Source organism: Papilio machaon, chromosome 11, assembly GCF_912999745.1.
Source record: "Papilio machaon chromosome 11, ilPapMach1.1, whole genome shotgun sequence".
NCBI classification, from domain to species: domain Eukaryota; kingdom Metazoa; phylum Arthropoda; class Insecta; order Lepidoptera; family Papilionidae; genus Papilio; species Papilio machaon.
In genome coordinates this window covers 3830009-3848647 of record NC_059996.1, presented here as the reverse complement: position 1 = coordinate 3848647, position 18639 = coordinate 3830009, and the positions used below count along the sequence as shown (strand labels likewise).

General features: G+C 35.3%; 1 protein-coding gene across 1 annotated transcript in view; it reads left to right on the top strand.

The window, feature by feature from the left end:
* Positions 1 to 289: 289 nt before the first annotated feature.
* The window catches only part of LOC106714108 (protein couch potato), a 146388-nt gene continuing 128038 nt past the window's right edge, over positions 290 to 18639 (top strand). Inside the window, 2 exon segments of the mRNA XM_045680058.1 lie at positions 290 to 444; positions 10490 to 11232. Of these exon segments, the coding sequence (XP_045536014.1) occupies positions 11173 to 11232 (60 nt within the window). The 5' untranslated portion in view covers positions 290 to 444; positions 10490 to 11172.

The window sequence follows — 18639 nt, the reverse complement described above, 5'->3', positions numbered from 1 at the left end:
CCTCCATTTACTTTTTTATAATTTCTGCCGGGCATAAAAAACAATCCTTCGCCGCAGGAAGACGCACACGGTTGCAAGACGGCGTGTCGGGACGCAACACTCACACTGGCGCAGCAACACCTGTCTCGGGAACGAAAGGTGTGCTGAAACGTGTGCGTGAGGGATGGTTATATATGTGTTTGGGGCGTGTGAGTGAGAAGTGGATTGCGCGCGCACAGCGGCGTCACGCCCCCCGCGCCTCTCGCTCTCCTCGCGCGCCCGCTTGGGCACTCCCGCCGCCGGCCGTCAGTCTCCCGCGCGCACGTCGTGGTAGCGCTTGTACGTGTCGAAGTCTGTACTGACGCGAGCGACGCGGTGTCCGTAACCGGTGTTCGGAAAATTGTGCATGTGCGTTTTCCGACGGAGGCAGTGTCTGTGCTCATGTGATGTGTAATTGTTTTCTAGGTAAATGTGTTCACTGTTGAGAAAAAGCGTCGCGATGTTTTTATTTTGAGCGATAAACATGTTACCGCCATATAAATTAATTTGTTTTAATGTTTTTTAAAACAATTTAATTAATAATCTTTTTTCCATATTTGTAACCTAATAAATTAACGTTAATTACGTTTCTATATTTCTTTTTGAGTTTATTACTTTTTAAACTTAGTTTTTATAACTTATTGAGCATTATCGTGATGTATGTAGATAAATATTGAAGTTGTAAAAAATATAATTTGTAAGTAAATAAAACAAAAAATCTTTACCTTTTAGTTTTCAATTGAAAATTTACATTTAGCAATTTTCCTTTTCAAGAAGACCTTTCTACTTCATTTAAGAAATGTTGTAGGTACTGTATTTTTGAAAATGCGCCAAAAAAAGCGCGAAAATGTATTTCTTTCGTGGATAGGTGTAATTTATGGAAATTTATGTAGGTAAAAGAAGACTTGCTACATATTTAATTTATAATTTATTATTTTGAAATAATTGTGTTATAAAAAACGATTTGATAACCTCCGTCTTTTTGAAGTCGACTATATATTTATAGACTAATATGATATTAAATTTGACTGTAGGAACTTCTAGGTTACTTTTACACATCAGTTGAGGACCAGCAGTTGAATAATGTTACAGTGTTATATTATGCATATACTATAATCTATCTATATATAGGTATATAAAAGAAAGTCGTGTTAGTTACAGTATTTATAACTCAAGACCGGCTGAATCGATTTGACTGAAAATTGGTGGGCAGGTAGCTTAGAACCAGGAAACGGACATAGGATAATTTTTACCCCGTTTTCTATTTTTTATTCCGCGCGGACGGAGTCGCGGGTAAAAGCTAGTTAGTATATATTTTAAATACTTATATTTATAATTAAATTCTCATATTCGATAGCTTGGTTCATTATATTACCAGGTTAAATTTATTAAATTATATTTTAGTAAACTTTTAATTTTCTAATAGTGATAGCATAATGTTTCCTTACTCGATAAAATCTTAAATGAAAACTAAACCTAATATAGTCGGTTTAAAAGTTAGACAACACAACACAGTGTTGTTCGCTTTAGAGAATCCGAATTTATTGTCACTGCTGATTTTTATTGTGAAGAATTTTTTTACTACCATTTCAGTTTGAAAAAAAAAATTCTCCAGGACTCTTGTGCCTAAGGGCCGAAACAATTAGGCCTTTGTCATAACTGGCAAAGAATTTTCCTCACGAGCGGTCAAATCACTTATATTTGTAATGTCATAATGGTAACATTCATGCCACCATATCAAATGGTACAATGACGAAATTATGAAGCTAACATAATTGATTTAAAAGGACACAATTGATGTCAATTTGATGCGTAAGATCAACCTCGGGTATGCTGGGTAATGTCCATATAGCATTGCCCAGAAGAAATTAAAGGTTAATCGAATTAAATTAGTAGAAGCATACTTCATAGTAGTAATTTGAATTTAGATACAGCTGCTTATTTAATAAAAAAAGATAAATTGTCTCTATCTCTACGATTTTTGTTACAGTTCCTACTGTTAAGAAAAAAAACATAAATGTATATTTCTTTAACAAGTCCATTTATTGTTATCAGATTAAGAAATAAGAATGGCTTATTACGTGTCATGGTATGCGTTTATTGCGAAAAAATATCAATGCGATTTAAAACAATACTGAGGTATTGTTCTTTCAATTACAAATGCGCTTTCTCGTTTTTTTGCTGCACTGTGTACAGCGATTCGTGGTTCTCTATGTTTTATTTGCAAAAATCTTTTATTTTTATATTTTATGAAATATTATCTAATTGTACCATTAAAATATTACTTATTAACTTTTGTTATAGCAAACTTACAGAAAATATTTTTTGCGATTGTTTGTGGCAAATTAATTTTATTAAAGGGTTGACATTGTAATTTCGTTTAGACATCACCAATTTGAAGTTCGATAAATTTGTTATTTTCAAAACTTTATCTACGTTTTCGATCTAACAAATTATAATGGCTTACTTATTACATTGTGAGTGGAAAAAATCATCTGTCATCATTAGAAACTTTTTGTCACTTGGTCATTTTCGGTTGATACGTTCGTCGGTCTATCATTATAAGACTTTTTTTTGTTATTGTCAATCATTTTGTACTGAGGTAATTACTGAAGCTGGTCTTTCCGAAATCATTGGAAGCCATTGTTGCGTTACGTCACACGGCGGGACCACGCGCCATGAGAGCTACTAATAGCCGCTTGTTAAAATAATTGCCTCCAATGTTTTTGATATAGAACTATGACCTTGATAGTCTTTGTTTCCTAGATAGTAAGGTTCATTTTAAACTTTTAAGAAGTATTATTTTTAAACGTGGATGTACTTTCCCTAAGATAGAGCTACCTATCTAAGGTACTTCTGGATATGGTGAAACGTAAACACTACTGCGTTCTGAAACAAGTACTTCGTATCAAATGAATGCTTAAATTTTGTAAACAAACACGACTTTCTACAAAAGGCTACCTCATATTTTCATCGGAAATGTTGGAAGTTAGTAGATATAATGCGATAAAACTAAGTGAAATTATATGATATGGATAGGTACGGAAAAATATTATATTTCACTCCAAACGTTGGAGAGGTTGACTTTAAGAACAGGTCATAAATGATACAACAGATTTGGATTTTTATACACGTAGAAGTCTATTCCATTATTTTACAATCGTATTTGGGTGCGTACCCTGCGAAAGGCATTGTGTTGACAGTCGATTTATTTACCCCGCGGCCGGAAAACTATCGGAAAGCAATAATTTGCGATTAAAAAAATCGCCCATGTTGGCTGTAGTCTGGACTTCAAAGCAAAGCGCTGTCCGCTTTGCAGTTATTCTAAATACGTTGTACGTTTTTATGAAAAAAAAAACACGATATATCATAATTTACTATGTAAACTTGAATGGCATAAAAGAATAATACATCAAAGTGTCGGAAAGAAAAATAAATAAAAAGATTTAGTAGCAAGATATATAGTAATCGTCTTAAAAACACGCGAATGAAAGCAAAAGGTAAAAGTACTTACACAAATTCACATTTGGCTTCATTTAATAATCACATTGATTCGCCGAAGTATTCCAAAGGAAGGTGCTCTATAAATATCCTTGAGAAGACCGAAGAGGTGGGCGAAAAAACAAATTATTTTATAAACAAATTAAAAAGGTATGGTTTTAATTAAAATGGTTTTGCAAATAGAAAAGTTTGAATATAAATGGTTTGGGTCGACAAACTGCGCTTTCCGTTTAATGTAAATATTTGCCGCAATAAAATCTATTTGGGTGATTAATTATGAGCATGACTTGTTTTTCTTTCTGGAGCCACAGTTGCTGAACGAAGAAAAACTACTAAATAAACATTTACATTTCAGGGCTTTTAGCTTCACATTTTATGTTGATAGAGATAAAGAGCTGAGTGTTGTGTTCTTCATTGACAATACCAGCAGACACAATAATTAAGATTAGAATTTCAATGCACTTTATTTGTTTAATGACTTATTTGACATTGAGAATTTCTCTGTTAGTTGTGTTATTCTCAGCATGAATTGTTGAGTAAAGGAATATAAAGGAACGTCGCTCTCTTATTTACCAACTTATTAGATTTTAAAATGCGTAATCTTCATTACATTTGATAATGTTACTCGGAAGTTGCAGTACTCTCAAAGATAGAATTTCAGATAACCCTTCTGTGTGCCAGACCTGCATAAGGAGAAACGTCCTTTATTGATTAATATTACTAGTTAACTCTATAAACAGGTGGCAGTCATACGTGGGTGTTCTCATCCTAAATGGGTAAATAAGTGCAATTTAGGCCAGTGCCGGCCGGTCGGTCTGATTCAACACTTGGTTGGGGCAATTAGACTCAATTTGCAGAACGCATTCTATGAGCATGGGCTCCAATCTAACAAAGGCTTATTTCTCTCGAATTGGGTTGAATGTTTTTCACGATGAAACGTTCCGTAGGCGCTAAATATGTTTTAAAATAGTAACGTAGTTTTGAAAAAGGAGAGTTAAACGTTATGTATGTTTAAAAACAGCTAGCTCCCTCGATAAGCAACTAATTTTATTTTTGTTGATTTCATACTTTTAAAGCTGTTGTCCGCGACTCCGTCCGCGCGAAATTTAAAAAACTAACATAATAAGTAACCTATATGTGTTCTTTCAGAGTATGGTCTACACCTGTGCCAAATTTCAGCAAGATCCGTTGAGCCGTTCCGGAGATACTTTCAAACAAACTTCCTAGCATTTAGTGGTTATGATTTAAGAAAATGTGAATATTAGTCTTTGTTTACATTAAATTCTTAAAGCGATACATCATAGGGGTCTTGAATGAAATATGATGTCTTTGATCTGAGCAAACTGTAGTGTAACGGTTTAAAAGATACAAATGTTCTTATATTGTATGTAAACTATTTGCTAAAATGTTTTACTTTAAATTATATTTCACGAATTGTAGAGCATATTACAAATCATAGTAATGACTTAGTACATCGACTAGTTTTGATTGATTATTGATTTGTTTTATTGGTTATATATATATATATATGTCTACTCTACGGGACTCCATTCCATGTCACATTATGAATTTGCGGCTGTAAGTCTATCAGCATTATATGTCCAAGTGTAACTGAGTAACGAGGCAATAACAGCAGACATACCTACAATCAGGGTTTGCTGTAAATCATAATACCGAGCCGACAAAATGAAAAGTTCTTAACAAAGTACTGCTTTAATTTCCATCTCAATATTTATGTTATTGACTTCAAAGTTCGACGTCTAATTTGTAAGAGAACAAGAAACAAATACAAAGCGAGTGAAGCAAAATCATTTGGATCAAATTTAAATGAGTATTTACTTGACGAGAAAATTAAATTTCTGCTAAATCTTTGTTGCTTATTGTAAAGTTGAAATGAATTACAAAGACCCGATCGCAGTCCGTCTCGTCTTGACTACAAAATAATTTGTTGTAAACCTTTGAAAACTATTTCTTTGTGCCGGAAACCTCATAGTTTTCAATTTAACTTGGTTTGTTCACGCGGCCGCTCTCACAACTTACAAAGGTTTTCAAGATTAAATTCAATCTTTTAGTATTCGTAATATAGAGAATTTTTTTACTACATTAATAAAGAATTCTTTTACGTGCAAAGAAACTGAAAACTACAATCTTTAGCAAATGTGTGTATTCAATTACTAGATATTCCAGTTATTTCTTACATTCAGAGAATACATTTAAAATTATTAATTACACATATTGATAATATTGTAAATGCGAAAGTTTAGATGGATGGATGGATGTTTGTAAGATGGTGTCCCCAGAACAGCTTAAAGGATCTTGATAAAATTTAGTACAGATTTAGAACATAGTTTGGAAGAACACTTAGGCTACTTATTAGGTTTTTTCCACGCGGACGTAGTCGCGGGCGACAGCTAGTGTTATAAATATCCTAATAAAGGGAAATCTAATATTTATGATTTGATCGCTTATCCTTAATTTGTATAAACTAGACAAACAAACAAACCGCGAGTTTTGTTTATAAAATCACGAATTCGGTAAATTTGCGTTGCCCACACAATATGTCATGATATTTTAAAACAGAACGTTAAATATATTACATTTTGCTTACGTACACGCTCAGTCTGCCACTATGTTTAAAAGAATGTTAGCGGTGCAAAATATATGAGTCGCAAGCCGCGTGGTACTAACAGCGAGCAATTTAAAAACACATCAGATATAAATCCAACTCGAGGTCTTAATAGCAATTTATTATGCAGGTGACTCACTATTCAACACGATATTATTTGTCTTATTGTTTTTGTTGTCAATGATTGCTAATAAAGTTTACGCATCGACACTGCGACTAAGACCTGGATTTACTTACTTAGCAGTTGTAACGGAGATGTGCAAGTTTGCGGGCTTTATTTACTGCCACGGTCGCATAAATACACACAGATTATAGTATTCAGCGGCGCGGAAAACATTGCCCCATCTGTATTTTCCTTGCGATTGTACTTTTCTTAAGTGTTAAAGTTTGTTCCGTCAATGTGATCCTTGTTGGACACGCTTCTCGTCGATTTACGAGCGAATGCATTCTGTAAACAAGAAAAGTTCAACTACAACTGGCATTTTAAATTAATATTAGCCTATATTTTTCTTTCTTTAACTTAATTTTTCTTTAGTAATTTTATTTGAACGATGTAATTCTAATTTTGTGTAACAAACGATAAGTTTTCCATTGTGTCTGTAGTTTAAAAAAATGCTTTATAACTAATAAGTATATTATATTTCTTAAAGACGCAAATATTAATCATTTATAATGAAAATTAGCTTCAGCTTTGTTGGATTGGTAACAGATAAATAATATTGACCGATTTCGTTCCGTCTATTTCAGAGTAAAGCGACAAAATGCTATAATTTATATGTTTCTTAACACTTCATTATTTAGCTTTTGTAAATTTCATTTTATGACGGGAAATTCGCATTGGATGACACTGTTTTCGTTTGATGATGACGTAGTTTGGTGTCATTAAACTATTTTAATGATCCTCGATATTTTATTTTCGATGATTTTGATTCTACGTTGGCTACAAGTATTTTTCGGTGGCCGTTTGGAAGCATGTAAGAATTATGCAAGTTTTATTAAAATATATTTTTTGAAATTGTATTGATAATAAAATGAAATAAAATAATTGTATTTGTATTGAAAAATTCAACTATTAGGCCACAATTGTTTTACCACGTAGGGTTGCTAGACTAAAAAAAAACACAAAATTAATTAAAATAGCTTTAAAGTGTCCAGTTAATTGATATTCACATTCAATTTATTATATACTAGCTTTTACCCGCGACTCCGTCCGCGCGGAATAAAAAATAGAAAACGGGGTAAAAATTATCCTATGTCCGTTTCCTGGTTCTAAGCTACCTGCTAGAAACTGCTACCTGCTAGAACTGCTAGAACTGCTACCTGGTAGAAAGTAAACATCGAACTAGACAGATGATATTTTAACACAAAAGGTTAGTAAATTTCATAAAACAAGATTTGGTATGTCGTACACTCTTATAAGAAAAAGATAAGACCGTATTGACGGCGGATACTTTCATCCCTTTTTATTAATATCTAAGTTACTAACAGAATTCCCCCACGACTTATATAATCAAGTCCCAAAAGGCAACCGCATCAATTCCAATACACTACCCAAATTGATACATTGGTATGGTTTAATTCTGTCCATTTCCAGTACACAGGTAGAAATAGCTATAATATATTTTTATAACTCCCGAGAGATGGCGCTCGCGCGACATTCTAAAGCCATATTAATCTGTGTAGTATCTAAAATTTTATACGTATTTGACTCTATTGCTATATATTTGCCTATTTCGGAATAAAACTAACAAAAGTTTATTAGGTGTTTGTGGGCAGCAGTCGCCTCGCAATTTTAGTTATGGCTGCTTGCTCTTTGGCCACTTTATATATAAAAAAAAATGTAATTAGTTTCTCGGCTAGATAAAAAAATCGCGATGAGAATTAGAATGAAAAACGCAGTATTATTAGTTTTTTTTTCTTCTGTCTTCTCCGATTGTTATTAACTATACCTTTATATTCATTTCATGCGACATAAGCTTTTAACCTGAGATATTTAATTCTACAAAGAATTAAATACTTGTAATTATTCTACGCTAATTTACTTCACGCAACACTGCTCTTTAAATTTGATAACACACATTTGCATTGGTATCTCAGTCAGACAGCGAAACGTTAACTCGCCAAGTTACTTTGTTGTGCAACTTTTTTCTACACAACTTAGTCACGCTGTAGAACAAAAAACAAACGGCCTTGGTACACCTAAATAATGTAGCTACATGCTAATGTATCACATTAAACCAGAACGGGTGGTCGTTTAGTACTCTATAGCAAAAACTCTATTTTTTTCGCTTTGATTATTGTCGTCTGTGCGACCGGAAACTTACAACAGTATAATTGCGAATAATTTTAAAAGAAGTTGGCTTTTCTAGCCAGAAAATGGTTGCAACAAATGAAGATAAATATTACTATGGGTTTCCTCTGTCGAAATACCTGTGGAAGACAGAGAGTTAGCCCTCTTATTCTTTTGAAAAAGACAGAGACGACGTTCTAATACAAGTGTTAGAGCATTGGAATTCACGGTTATGAGGTGTAAAATTTGTTGTTAGTGATGTCATCGAATCCCATGAATGTTTTGTTTCTCATGATGTCCTTGTATTTAGGTGATGTTTTTGGGTGTAAATAGTCTTTTGTACAGCACTATTCATAGTGTATAGTATTTCATCATACAAATGAGACTCTTAAACTAGTTGTTGTTACGCCTTATGTGTTTTGTTCTCAAAAACGTACAATTGAATAACAAAACACTCTCAGTTATTGTAGCTCTTACATTAACGACCTTGTATTTTATCCGCGGAGACCCAGTTACCTTCGCTATAGATTTATTATTCACATTTTTGAACGTAATATGAACACGCAGATATTCCAAGTTTTCAAGTTACTTTGCTAGTCATGAAAATGTAGGTAAAACTTGGTAAAACTAAGGTCTACCTTCGCCGCCACCGACTAGACTTTCACGTTTCGCCAGATTATTAATATAGCACGGCTTATTTCAATAGTACACAATTTGTAGGAAAAGTATAACATTTTATGGTTCAAAATCTTGGTTATGTTATAAATAATAAGCTGAAGCTAGTAAAGATCTGATGCGTATATTAGAATTGTACAGTTAGTATTTTGAAAATCCTTTGTGACTTCCAGAAGCCTAAATGACTTAACAGATTTTGACAAGTGATGGACCATTCGATACGTACTCGTATTTTTCCCCGGAGTATTACAGGGTTACAGTCAGTCAGGGTTTTTGGATTTTCAGTCACTAAATAGGTTTTTTAGAGCAAAAACCTGTCGCGAGCTATCGGATTAATAGGTCAGTAAGGGCCTCAATGGAATTAAAGTATGTTGTCTTATCAACAGATCTTTAAAGCAATATGCAAACCGGTGATAACATGCTTTCGTCAAGCATATTGATGAGTCAAAGACGCAATCCTCTTAGATGCCTCTGTAAACATGCCTGCTACGGTATTCACTAAGTCCCACACAAGCCGCACAAGGGTTGTATTGCCTTAAAACGTCGTGTGTCGCTCGTTGGATTATTCGCAAACAAATTGCTTGCGTATAAATTATAGCAAAATAAGGTTCCTATAGTGAAATCGAGGGACAGCAGGGTTAATATATAAAATAATAAATGTTGTACCATACCATTCTAATACCCATGTACGTCAAACTCTAAGCAGTACTTAGAATGTTTATGTAGAGTTCAAACATAACTAGTCCTAGACAGCCTGTATAGGTTAAGAAATTAATTAAGCCCGATAGACTTTAACGATGTGATATTTACTAGGTTAAGAGTTAGATAGAGTTGAGCGATTTATCTAATCCAAGGTATTCCCGCAGCATTGAAGTTTACCCAAATTAAATTAGTCTTTGTGAATCGTTAGTGCGAGTGCCGTGATCTCGTCCGTTTAGTCTAGTCTTTAATTGAGCCCATTTTTGGTGTTTATTCCAATGACTAATGTTTAGACTACGGTCCTTAACTCCCACGTGTTGAACACAACAATGTGTTTTATATAACAATATTCGCTGAATTAAATATATTCCTGAGTCTTAAAGTATGCCTTATAGATATTGGTATATGTAGTATAGTTTATCTGTACATTTTATATTTCACTATTAAAAAACATACAGACGAATTGAGAACCTCTTACGTTTTGAAGTTGGTTAAAAACGAAAATAAATAGACTTCCCTTACCTAATGTTTATGAAAATTCTCTGGCTCAATTAATGTCAAACTTTATCAAAAATATACAATGGTGCGCTTAACATGTTTATCGATATTCTTGGACGCTTTTGGTGTTAATTAATTCCATTAACATTTTCAAACTAATATTTATTTTTCTCTCTTTTCAGGATCGATTGCTGAGTTCTGAAGTTCACTAAAACGATTAAGAACAAAAGTGCTTAACGCTCAAAATTGTTATAAACAATTGACTTCTACGTTATATAAACGATTATTTTACCAGTCGTTAGTCGTTGTCGGGTCAATTAATTAGTCGTGCGCTGCGCTTTGTGCGCTTGGCGCGTGGGTGTTGGTGAGACGTCGCTTCGCGCGCGCTTATTCGCCTGTCGCTGCCCCAGTCGGTGCTCGCCGGAGTCGCGCGACTCGGCCGGCACGCCCCGCCACAGCCGTGGATAACCTCGGCCAGAGCCCCCTACCGGTGAAGAGGCTGCACGAAGCGCTGCAGAGTGCTCAGGCGAAGCGCCAGCGGCTCTCCCCCCCGTACCCCGCCGCACCGCCCGCCCTGCACCCTATACACCAGCTCGCGGTGCACCAGCACATCAAGGTGCAGCAGAGCATCGTGCAGCAGAGCATCGTACAGCAGCACCAGTTGACTCTGGCGCATCAGTCGCTGCACAACCTGCAGGCGGCGCAAGCGCAGGCACAGGCGCAGCAGAGCCTTCAGGCGCAGAGCCTGCAGGTGTCGCAGGCACAGCTGCAGAGCCCACCGGGCGCGCAGCAGACGGCGACGGCCGGCGCTCTGCTCTCGCCGCAGCAGTCCTCTCCGCGGCCCGCCTCCCCGCACCACAAGAACATGGAGCTTGCGCTGTGCCAGAGCATGGACTCCGTCAACACCGCCACCACTGAGGAAGAGGTATGAACACAACTTACTACCCTATATAACAGGAAATCACTCTTTCCAGTCGTTTCGGCTTTCAGAGAAAAGAGGTACAGTTCAGAGGTGCAAGTTTTCCTGAAAACTTCTACATCTTGTAGCTCTTGTTTAATATTTCAATTTAAAAGCTTAGATTTTGCTCCAACCATTAATTTCAGTATTCTTGGTCACAATAATTCAATAATATCTCACCTCCTTGACACCACAATAGAAACTTTAATGGTATCAAAGCTACCATTTGGTAGGGGATTTAATGTATCGCTTTAGCAATTTGTCATCGAACAATTGTAAAGCAATAGCGAAAAGGCGCGGCTCCAAAGCCACCGCAATGGGGGAAACGTTCCGATATACAATAAGCATTCGCTAATACAATAAAGTGGAATTTTCCTCGCGATTCCATTTCTGAGTAACGTAAGATTATACACGATTCGTCGAACGTAGATTGTGACTCTTATGCGTGCTATATCTAGAAACTGCACACTATGACGGAAAAAGTCTTTTGAAACATATCACGCAGAGTATTCAAAGCCTTGGCCATCAAGTGATTTTGCACCGTAGATTTGTATCTACATATTCTTTATTCTCGAGGAGTAAATGCAGTCTGTAAATATATTACGATAATCCATAATCCTACGAGTTATTTGAGAACCTTTAGTCGTTTTCTTTTGTCAAATAAAAAAGGAAACAACACTAAGAAGAAAAAGCGATAAAATCCTTAACACAAACTGTGAGCAGGCGACGTGAAGTGGCCGGCAGCGGCGTTAGCCGAGACAAATAGAGTGATGTCGCCACGCTCCCTCGCCGCACCCCGCTACATCCCTGTACACTCCTGACGCACCCCCGATCCGTGCACGGACAGCTTTATAAATAACTTGTTTTTATATCCAACACTATCATTTCATTTCACTTTATTACAATCCTGTACGAAAACGTTGCTATAATGGACTCCTTTAAGTTGCTAATGTACAATATTGCTGTCACAATATATGAATTTTGATAAAGATTTTAGATCTTTCTTGATACTCAAACATTATTGTAATTATAAGTCTAATTAGCCTTATTTTTTATTATTAACTAGCTTCATTCGCGGAATTACATAAAAACACTTAATAAGCCTATGTGTTCGTCCAGACTATGTTCTACATCTGTGCCAAATTTCATCAAGATCTGTTGAGCCGTTCCGGAGATACCTTCAAACAAACATCCATCCATCTAAACCTTTGCATTTATAATATTAGTAAGATAACCTAAAATAGACGGGTTATATATGTTAAGGCATTGTTCCTTCGTTGTAATGCCTTGGTTTACTCAACCTTTCATTTATCGAAATGTCATTTTAATGTACACCGGATTTAGTTCAGCATATAGCAGCATTTTACAGTAACATCTGATAAGTAATTTGCCAAAATATTACCACCAAACTACTATGGCAAGTGCTTTACTTTGTAAAAGAACTTCTTGCAAAGAAATATTTGTTTTACTTCATGTCCAAGTAACAGATTTTCATGAAACAATATCGTTTCTGTTATACCATATGTGAACGTTACTTTGTTTGCACAAGTCCCGTTGGTTAAAGTTACACCTGCGCCCCGGGCCCGGGCGTGAGCACTCTAACTTGATGCGACTCCATTTTCATGTTATCTTCTAGCGTGTAAATTGAATTATATCCAAACACCAACTGTTTCGACATTACTATTGTATTTCCGATGTATAAAGTTATGTTTCGAAAAACACATACACAGTTGCAGTTTTATGTCGCTTGCCAAAAAATTGGCATTTTTTTAAATTTCCCCTTTTGTTATGATTGGTTCGTATAATTGAGTGAGTATCGTTTTTGAAGTTATAAATGCACCGCAAACCGCAACTAAACTTAAGGGGCAAACGAACAGCGGGAACACCGAGCTGTTCAACGACGCCCATGGACATCTACAATAGCAGAGACGCCGCAAACGCGTTGCCGGCCTTTGAGAAAATGATACGCTCGCTTCTTGATGGACTCCAAACCCGGGAAGGTTATAAATTTCTACGCGAGACTCGAGTTTTGATCAATTGTTTTCATATTCTTAATGGGATTTTAAAACAACTTATCGGTTATCTCTACAAATGAATGAAATGAAATTTCCTTTCAAGGACTTAAACTTCTGTATTTAATAGTAACATTAACAGTGGCATAAAGTCTGTTGTTAATTATTCGCGTAATAATAATCAGAGAAGCGCTTACTCTGTTTGGCAAGTTAATGTTGATGTACCCGCTTCGCTTTGATGTGAACTCATGCACTAAGCTAAAGGGAAGGATTGCAAGGACGAGGCCTTTTGCTACAGCGTGGGTGCAATCATTCATGCGGCTGACTCCGTGCCCTCTATGCCTCGGAAGTGATCCGTGCTGAGTTGCGATACTCCCTGGAGCAACCCTATATTCATATTAGGTATTTGCATATTGTACTTCGTAGCGAATCTTATCCCACCGAATTGCCTCTGTACAAATCACTTGATGTAAGTAATGTGAGCATGGTAAAATGTGGCCGATTTACGATGTTTTGAAAATATTTAAGACTTTTGAATATATTTAAGTACCTATACATCTGAACATGTTTTTTTTTATTGTATTACTACTTGTTGAGCGTAACTTGTTTTTTTCCATAAATTTGTAACTTCACTCCTTTATGAATGGAATTTCTAAAAAATTTTGTTACTGTTTAAAAAGTTTTTTATCTTAGGATGCTTAAGCAAACTCAATATTACATATTTTTATACTTTGTCATAAAAGAACTTGCAAAATGTTGCGATGTATGTTTTCTACACAGATCTGTTAGCAGTAATCGTTGAAGGAAATCGTACCGTGTAGTAGATAGTTATAGATATAGCATAGTTAAGGAGTAGGGGTGCGTCGGTAGACGGCGGCGGGTCGGCGTCGTCTCGTCTGGCGCCGGCCCCACAACTACCATGTATTTCATTCACTTGAAACATTTTTTAATGTTACGTCTCTGTCAATGCTTGCGTAAATTACCTATAGTACTTTCATAAAATAATATTTAATGTCTTCGATATTTTTACAACATAAAAGTTAGGTAACAGCATTCTATTGTTCAAAAAGTGGGTTGTATTTTAAATTTTTGTGTTTTAGAACTGCTTTTTATGAAATTTGCGATAATTTTATCATAATTTTTCCTAGAAACCAGATATTTCTAAGATTTATTCCTGCCATAGTAAACTTTCAAATTAGAATTCTAAATGGGTTTATTTTTCTTACCCCGACGTTCTTCTCATCTTGAATAATGCATGCCGGGATGGATGTAGTGTCACTTTATACATTTAGAGATGTTTTGAAGTCTCTTTATAATGTTATCGTTATTACTGTATAACGAATTTCTTTTGTTTACGTTGTCTTAAGGTACAGTAAGCTGCATAAATAAGTATACACTAACGACTTTAAAAACTTGTATAGGTCTTTGGTTTCAAAAATACGTAGACACGAATTCATCGATAACATGTTATCATGGTCGGAGAATACGGTCGGATGTATGTATACATATTTTTGAAACCGAAGCAAGCTATGTAAATGTATACATATTTATGCAGCTGACTGTACAATGAAAATGTTCATTTTAGCATTACCTATACTAATCTTGTACTCCCATATAGATATTTCATCGTTCACAATTCGCAATGTTTTCACCATTCATATACTTTTGTTTACCCATAATGCAAAAATGTAAAGTTTTTTTCTGTTGTTCTCAATAGTATGCTTACATGGATATTTTAAAATTACAACATCTGGGCACGAAATTAGTTCGTGAGCAGTGAAATCTGAATGTTAATTGCGCGAAACGAGCAACAATGGTGGTGGAGTAAAAACGCCCGAGCATAGCCACAGCGACGTGAACAAACAGCAATGTTTGCTAGATTAAGACTCAACTTTGAGCTGTTACTGAATATTACCTACTTCATTAGTGTTAATACTTACCGCGTTAATATCTGTCTTCCATTTGCTATTTACTTTGTACAAGTTTTATATCATACGAACATATCATCTGTTACATGGAAGGTTACAATGTGACCTAAATGAGAATATCATTCAGCAATTTACAAAATAAAATTGAAAAGATCCATTTTTATAGTTACATAGAATTTTAAATTGTTACGTACAATATAGTGAAATTCACTATAGCATATAATGTTTAAACATTCTATACTTTGCGTATTAAAACGTCACGCGCTTCAGGTAGCTTCTATGGCTGACGTCACTTGTAAGGTTTCTTAAAACCTTTACCGTATTATTACTCCACTTCGTTAACATTTCCGACAAACTTTAGCATTTGCGATGTAATAGCTGGAAGTTTCTTTAAATAAATTTTGTTTAGTACTGTAATCTTTTAATTTTGCAGCCAGATTTTTTTTAACTTTAAATATTCACCTATAATTAAATACCCTATCGTTTTGATTTATCGTTTTTAAATTTTAATAAAAATACAACTTCAATATATAAGTATAGATAAACTTAAATCGAGTGAATTTATGAAGAGCCTCTCAATAACACGCAGATCGAACGAGCAAAACTCTACTGAGACGTATTAAAAATTATAACCTCGCTCGGACAAAATCGCTGGAACAGCCTGCGATTTTGAGAGAATTTCTGCAGCTTGCAACACGGACACCTCGAACGTTTCCACAGTTTGTCCGCCTAATTTGTTCGTCGCCGCTCGACTGTAAAAACAAATAGCCGTTTTCCGCATTTCCCCCTTTTTGCCGGATAGAGAGAGAAAATATTCGCGCCATACGGTTAAAAAGAGATAGTTTGCTTTCCTCATTACTGGTTTACTGAGCCGCATGAATGAGGCATACGTACAGGCTTTCCTGCAGTTTGATCTCGGCTGATCATGTTTGTGTGATGTTGTTCCGTCCCTTTGTAATAATTGATAGAGTTCGTCCGGGTAACCTAACTCGGAGCAAACTTTTAATTGAATCCGTCGGTCGATTTTGGCTTTTTGATGTTCCTCTATTGTTCGTATAACTCATTTTTAGATTCTGCCCCCATTCAGATTATTCTTTGCGTGATCTCTTTTTTAATTCTGTTGCCATACAATATTGCTGACATAGCACGGACTACTAATCTTCTTAAACTTTATTTAAACCGATGTAAAATTAATACAGTATTTAAACGAAATGCGTAAGGCACGTCAATATTTAGTCAATATACGTACTCTATACAAGACAAGACTTAAGTGGCAGAATTCGAATTAAACTGAATTAAGAAAGCAATGCCTATATTCTGTGACAACGATATTGACAATATTCTGTGTGAATTATCTCATCATCATCAAGTAAAGAATTCACCATGAACACATTACAGAAAACAATTACGTAGAAAATGAATGTAGTCAATTTTCTCAACTACGTTAATAGCCCACTTCCAACGGCATAATGTACGTAACGAGTACGACCCAAATAACTTGGACCGATGCGTCGTGATTTAAAAATCACTTGAGGTTAGAAGGGCAGCAAGCTCGTCTCATATTAATACGCTAGCTCGCCTATTTACAGCCTCTTTCAACCAGGCTACTTCAGTGCCTCGCTCGGCGAATAGTAATAGTGTAGTAACCGAATAATAATCCACGAAAATTGTTGACACATCTTAGAATCGTTTGTGGCATTGATAGAGAACTGAAATAAATAGCTTCTAATATTACAATAAGATAGCAGTCACTATAACAAGAATCAAATAAGGTGCAAATTAGTTTTCCATTCTAGTAAGAAAAAGACAGGAGGTACATACCGGTAAATAATGAAAATAAGAGCAACAGAGACAGAAGACAAAAACTTGAGACGTTTTACGTGTCAGTAGTGCAAACACTAATACAGACCCGTAGATAAAGCAAAACTGGATGAATGACATCGCTAGTAGCAAAGTTCTAAAGGTCACGTGATCAGATCTATACATTTTGTATTTTTCTAGCTATCGCTAATCGACTGTTACTTTATCTATGTAAATTCGTATTACAAATTGCTCTTTCTACGCTACGTACTTTTGCTACGTACATTTATTTTTTATTCGTCGTTAGTCGTACAAGTTCTTCTCTCCCTGGCTGTTGTCTCAGGAGACAAATTTTCTACTCCCCATCCTCTTTATAAACATTTAAAAATAGCAAAAGCTGGTCAACACTATTGCTAAGTGCTGTTGATAAATTAAATATTTTAATTCAAAGTTTATAGTTGTGTTTTAGTGGTAATGATAAAGTAATAAACTGATTTTGATTTTGTCAATATTTGAATCTTGCATTATTGTACTTTATGGACAACAATTGAAATATACTGAAATAATTTGAGACTTATGAATTTTACTTAGGTTTTCTGTTGCTTACAGTTTGCATCTTTGTGTCTATCTTAAACTTTTGTCTCTACCATTTATTCTTAATATTAAGCTAAATTTATCTCGTCTTAAATCAGTGTTAGTGGATGGCAACAATGTTTATGCCCGGTGGGCGTGCTTACAGCTTGACAGATAGTAAAACCAACTGGGCCAGTCGCGGCGTGCATTCGCGTAATGGCACTGAAGTAATTAAGAGTAGTCGTAGCGGTAGGTATTTACTGTGCATTGTTCAAGCGACTTGGCGGTAAGCCAGGATGGACCTGAAGCGTTATGAATCAGAACAATGTATTAATTCGCCGATTCTTGTTATCCTGCCGTGATGAATTATGTCAGCTGGCTATTGTCCACCCCGTTACAGTGTTGGAACGAAGACAGCTTGGAACAATATTAATATCTAAAACGAATATGCCAGCATACTTAACTGGTATTCTTCAACACTTATGTTACAAGGCACTACATTACAAGTAATTATAGAGAAAATGGATATTGATGAACCTCTACATGCAAGACTATGTCTATGCAAAGAGATTTAAAGTTCTATAATTTTTTTAATTTTCTATACGAAGTCTATTGTGACGATAACATTGTTACATACAAATCCGTATAACATTATTTTGTCAACCTTCTATTACTTACGTATGAATATAGACGTGAAAGTAAACGGCAAGGGTCGAACAATACCGTCGCAGACAGAACGAACCGTGCGGCAATAATCCCGAATGCAAGACGAAAAACGTCGGGCGTATTGTGAGCGGAAAATCGAACTCAGAATGTCGCGAGACGAAACGTTCTTTGTGCACAATCAATGGGCCCGAGATTGCTGATAACTTTCTTTACAGTTTGGAACTTTAAGTTGAAAACTATTGTAGCTATCCATTTCACCTCAAGCATTTTCAATTTTGAACAATTAATTTAAGCGACAAATATCTTAATGAATACTCAAATATTTATTGAATGCGTGTCTAATTTTTCTCAAATTAAAACAAAATAGTTAAAGTTAAAAAAAAATCGCCATAAAT